Below are 6,083 nucleotides of genomic sequence, written 5' to 3'. Positions count from 1 at the left end.
AATTCCCAGCTTCCCAAAAAAACCTTATGCAATAGCAACCCCATTCACGCGATTGCATAGAACAAATCCACCTCTGCCTAAATTACTCTACGCGATCGCAGACCAACTTATGCGATCGCGTATAAGGATACAAGAAGAAAATACCAGCAATTATCAGCAGTGTTCCAAAGGCCAAAAGTGATCCATTAGTCGTCTGAATTTCACCCGAGCCCCTCGGGACCTCAACCAATTATACCAACAAGTCCTAAAACATCATACGAACTTAGTTGAACCCTCAAATCACACCAAACAATGCTAAAACCATGAATCATCCCCCAATTCAAGCTTAATGAAACTTAAGATTTCCAACTTCTACATTATGTACCGAAACCTATTAATTCAAGTTCGATTGACCTCAAATTTTGCACACAAGTCATAAATGACATAACGGAGATATGAGAATTTTCAGAACTGGATTCCAACTCCAATATCAAAAAGTCAACTCCCCGGTCAAACTTCCAAACTTAAATTCCTATTTTAGCCATTTCAAGCCTAATTTAACTACGGACTTTCAAATAAAATTCCGAACACGCTTCTAATTCCAAAATCACCATACGGAGCTGTTTGAATTGTCAAAACTCTATTCCGGGGTAGCTTTCTCAAAATATTGACCGAAGTCAAACTTAACACTTTAAGGCTAACTTAAGGAACCAAGTGTTCCGGTTTCAACCCAAAAACTTTCAAATCCCGAACCAACCATCCCTGCAAGTCATAAATCATTAAAAGTATATACAAAAAGTTTTATTTTTAGGGAACAGAATTCTAAAAGTTAAAAGGACCGGTTGGGTCATTACAGCAAATCTTCCAATCCCTCTTTCAACATTGAAGCCTCCGTGTAGTTCATCTTCTCTATAGGACCCCTGAACCACTCTTGTTGGCTCTCCAAATTTTTATTCTTTTCCTTGAGTTTGCTTTTCAAGTTTAACGCAAAATCCAGCTGATCTTGCAGAGTATTGAGTTGTGTGTTAAGTGTTATAGAATTGGCTTTTCGGAATATCTGGACATACTTGTCATCAATGCCTGGTGATGATGGTGATGGAGGCCTTTCATAGCAAACATATTTGTCGATGATTTTATTTATATTTGGATGACTAAAATAGTAAGGCTTGTTACCTATAGAGCAAGAGGAGAGAAATCAGTAATATAAAATAGGGCAAAAGGAGAGAAATCAGTTAATCTACCGTTATAACACCTCCCACGTCAGGTATTTTTTTATGATGCTTTAAAGTTACGTGACATTAATTATTATGTTCAAGATCTTGGATTTGCATGTTTAATATACATTTATGCTTAAAAAGTTATATTTGTTGATGGTATATAATGTATGTATAGATGACCAAAAAAATGTAACTAGGCTTGCAATTACCTGGGGGAAACACGATGATGCCAACTTCAGCACCCGTCATAACGACAAGCTCGTTTGCTTTCTTGAAGATACCATTTCGGCATTTTGGGAAAGACACTTGTCGATTATTCTTATTTTCTATTTTTGCGAGACAAATACTTTTGCGACCCTTAATCAATCTAGTACTCATTCTCAAAGATAATTATGATATAACTAGTATTTATTACTAAGAGTTACTATGTGATATGAACTTTGTAATGTAGAAGCCTAATATTTATATGGTTTTTCCAATATCTTTTGTTTTTCAGTTTTGGTAGTTTATATAGATGAATCCAGTTCATTTTTGTAGTGTTCACATGTTATGAGGCAAGTAAATTTAGATACTTAATCATAGTGGTGACTGTACTCTCCATTTTTCAAAAGATTTTCAAAATTTACCTCTACAATATTGTAATGGTCAAGTCAATTTTCAGCCCAGGCCTAGACCAGTGGTGATTTGCTACGTAAGATTATTAATATTTGATACTCTCTTAATAACATCTCTTAATTTGCAAATGGATGAATAAGTATCCTAGTTTAGTTTACCATTATTTTTATTTATATTATCTTTTTTAATTTCGAATTTTCGGTAATTTTCGAGTTGTCGCGGAAGATTATGACATATTTTTATTTATATTCTCTTTTTAGGTATTTTTTATTTTTGGTAATATTCGAACTGTCGCGGAAGATTAGGACATGTTTCAATATTCCTAGTTCAGTTTACCATTGCTTCTTTACATTTTTTTTTTGTTATTTTCCTACTTTTGGTAATATTCCAGCTATCTCGCAAGATTATGACATATTTCAATGTTTACATAAAATCACTGAAGGTTACATGACAGTTATCATTTACACAATTTAATCATGTAAACATAGTTAATTAATATATATATATATATATATATATATATATATATATATATATATATATATATATAACAACTCAATTTATTACTTAACCATATAAATGGATGCAATTTGGTACAAGAACCAATATATGGATATATAATCAAGCTTTTTCCTCTTCCATATAGGCATAATTAGAAATATAGTTTCAGGGAAGCAAGTACTATATTTCTTCTTCTTTTTTCTTTTATTGATAATGGATAAATCCTCGTAAAATCAGTGACGTTCAGAACTCGGTGGGTAAATTTCTTTCCTTCCTTTTCCCATTCTACTAAATACATTGTAGTCTCTTTAATTATCTATTGACTCTAATATAGGACCAAGAGCCACCGTGATCACTAAAAGCTTATTAGGATTTTTAAGATTTAGATGCTTCAAACACGTAGTGATAAGAAAATACAAAATCATATCAATATTCACAGTTAAATAAACAGTATATTCATTATCACGACCCAATTTCACCTATACGTCGTGATGGCGCACAACACTACAGCTAGGCAAACCAACTAGTAATTTAAGCATATAATCAGTTCTTTAAAATTAACCGAGTAATTAAACTCTTCTTAATTGCAAGAATCAAAACAATATGGAAAGATCTGGTAAATTAAAATAACCAAGAACAATAATCAAATTCCAATTCTACCAATGTGTGTGGCAAGACCTGTTGTCACAATTGTATGAGCATCTAGGAGATTTGGCAGCAAAATTATAAAAACTGTCTGAAATGAAATAGACAAAATAAAACTCCCAGAAGAGGCACTAGTTGCTGCAGAACGGCTCAGAAAGCAGCTCGCCACTAAGCCTCTGGATAACGCTGGTGCGCGCCGATAGGTCCAACAATAGTATCTGTCTCAGGTCCTGCACAAAAAGTGCAGCAAGCGTAGCATGAGTACGTAAACACCGTGTACCCAGTAATTATCAAGCCTAATCTCGAAGAAGTAGAGACGAAAGGTCGACTTTGACACTCACTAAGGGTCAATAATAATGAATAAAATAGAAATAGAAATATTTAAATCAACATGATTTATAGAATTAACAATAATTTTGTTTAACCAACAGAAATAATTAAATTCCTTCAAATGCGACAATTTCCAATTTAATTATTTAACTTCACAAGCTGTTATTAAAATATCAAGGTATCGTGTAATTATTATTATTAGGCATGATTTCTGTCGAGGTCGTACGACCCGATCCAGAGTGTCGTGTACACTGTCGAGGGACATGTGGCACGATCCATAGATGCATCTATACTGCTAAGGCATTCGTCCCACTCCACAAGAAAGGATGATATTTTCTTATGTACCTCCGGAATGAGAGTATATTATTATAAGTTTAATTTGAGAGGATGAGCAATCGTGTAATTAGCAATTAATAAATTTAAACAGAAAATTAAGTATATAAGAGATTTCCATCTTTTACTATCTTTCCCTAAAATTTCACAATAGAGTTCAAATAATTTAATTAAATAAAGGATATAATTTACGCACATAATTCATGCTTTGAGTCCTAAATTGCCCATACTTTAGCATAGATAGTAGCTACTATAGACTCTCATCACCTCGTGCGTACGTAGCCCCCTCCACAATTAGCAGCAATTATTAATTTAATCATCTATGGGGTAATTTTCCCCTCACAAGATTAGACAAGAGACTTACCTCAACTTGCTCCAATTTAATCCACTAGTAGGCCTTTTCCTCGATTATCCAACTCTGTATGGATCGAATCTAGCCAAAATAATTCGATACAATCACTAAAAATTATAGGAATCAATTTCATAAGAAAATACTATATTTTTCAATAAAAATGTGAAATTAACTCAAAAATTATCCGCGAGACCCACGTCTCGGAATCCGACAAAAGTTACGAAATATGAACGGCCACTCAACCCATACCAAAATTACTAAATTCCGATAACAATTCGGCTCTCAAATCCTCAAATCTATCCAAGAGGGATTTTCAAACTTTTCCAACTTAATTCACCAATTAAATGATAAAAATAACGATGGATTCGGATAATTTAACCAATATTGAGTTGGTGTGATGGGCTGCTAACTAAGAATCTAGTCCTGGAGACCTGAATACCCACTAGAAGAACCCTGAATAGGCGGTGGGCGATAAGAACTTTCTGGCATAGCACTGAAATAATGTTGCACTGGAGGATCTCGAGGAGGGGGTGGTGCTGGATATGGGGGCCTGCTGGACTGCCCTCTCACAAACTGACCTCTGCCCCAGATGGAGCACCATTGAACTCTCCAAAATACCTAAACCGCTTATCTCTCATAACCTGCTCTCGGCTATGCTGACGCACACCCTAAATCCTTTGGGCTATCTCCACGACTAGCTCATAAGTACCAATCTCAACCTCTCGAGCCATAGTGGCCTGAATGTCAGTATGTAAACCTGCAACAAACCTCCGCACTCTCTCCGCCTCAGTAGGGAGTATCATAAGTGCATGGTAAGATAACTTAGAGAATCTCGCCTCGTAATCGGTCACTGAATTTAACCCTACTGGAGCTGCTCAAACTGAAACCGCAACTCCCTCTGGGAGGGTGGAATATACCTGTCCAGGAAGATATGGTGAACCTATCCCAAGTCATAAGAGGAGAATCTGCTGGTCTGCCAAGAAGAAAAGACTTCCACCATCTACATGCTCTGCCCTCTAGCTTAAAAGAAGCAAAGTCTACCCCATGAGACTCCAATATCCTCATGTTGTGCAGTCTATCCCTGCATCGATCAATGAAGTCATGGGGATCCTGATCCCGCTCACCCCCAAAGATAGGAGGATGTATTCTAGTCCATCTGTCCAATAGTTTCTGCGGATCAGCGGCTACAGCTGGCCTGGGCTTAGCTGTAGCTACTGCCGCTGGCTGGGATCCACCCATGGGTAGTGCACCCTAGGTTTGATATACAACTACCGCCTACTCATAAGCCTGTGCGGTCGGAGTCTGTGCTCCCCCGCCCGCCTGGGATGTGGCTGGGTCTGCCGAAAATAAACTGGCCTAGGTCATAGTGTTCATGAACCACAGCATACGACCCATGACATCCTGGAATAGCGGTGCAAACGTGAAATCCACCAGAGCTGGTTCTGCCACAGACACCTCACCCTGTTCCTCAATAATGGGATTCTCTGCTCGACCCACTGGAGGCATAACTGGAACGGTGCTGGGACGTCCTCTTCCCCTACCACGGGCTGGAGCCCTCCCTCGGCCTCGGCCTCTAACATCTGGGGGAGTAGCTCTTCCTTGGTCTGGAGCCTCATTAGAGCACGTTCTCACCATCTATGAGAGACTAAGAGAAAGATATTTAGTGCTACATCAATTGCACAATGGAATATGAAGAAAGGTGGTCTTCTAACACTCTATAGCATCTCGAAGATAAGTACAGACATTTTTGTACCGATCCCCAAGACTCTATTAGGTCTGCTCCTAACTTGTGAGACCTACGTGAACCTAGTGCTCTGATACCATGTTGTCATGACCCAATTTCACCTATAGGTTATGATGGCGCCCAACACTACAACTAGGTAAGCCAACTTGTAATTTAAGCATATAATCAATTCTTTAAAATTAACCGAGTAATTAAACTCTTCTTAATTGCAAGAATTAAAAAACTATGGAAAGATATGGTAAATTAAAACAACCAAGAACAATAATCAAATTCCAATTCTATCAATGTGTGTGCCAAGACTTGGTGTCACAAGTGTATGAGCATCTAGTAGATTATACAAAAATTTTCAAATACTGTCTGAAATAAA

The 6,083-nt window shown here is 37.2% G+C and overlaps 1 protein-coding gene across 1 annotated transcript; it reads right to left on the bottom strand.

Annotated features, from left to right (window-relative positions):
• Positions 1–829: 829 nt before the first annotated feature.
• On the bottom strand, positions 830–1,445 carry LOC107780453 (agamous-like MADS-box protein AGL61). The gene is made up of 2 exons (XM_016601003.1): positions 1,406–1,445; positions 830–1,152 (listed from the first exon to the last, which is right to left on the bottom strand). The coding sequence occupies exons 1-2, from the start codon at positions 1,443–1,445 to the stop codon at positions 830–832; spliced, it is 363 nt and encodes a 120-aa protein (XP_016456489.1).
• Positions 1,446–6,083: the final 4,638 nt, after the last annotated feature.

The sequence above is a fragment of the Nicotiana tabacum genome, chromosome 19, assembly GCF_000715075.1.
Source record: "Nicotiana tabacum cultivar K326 chromosome 19, ASM71507v2, whole genome shotgun sequence".
Taxonomy (NCBI): domain Eukaryota; kingdom Viridiplantae; phylum Streptophyta; class Magnoliopsida; order Solanales; family Solanaceae; genus Nicotiana; species Nicotiana tabacum.
This window is presented reverse-complemented; position numbering and strand designations above follow the sequence as displayed.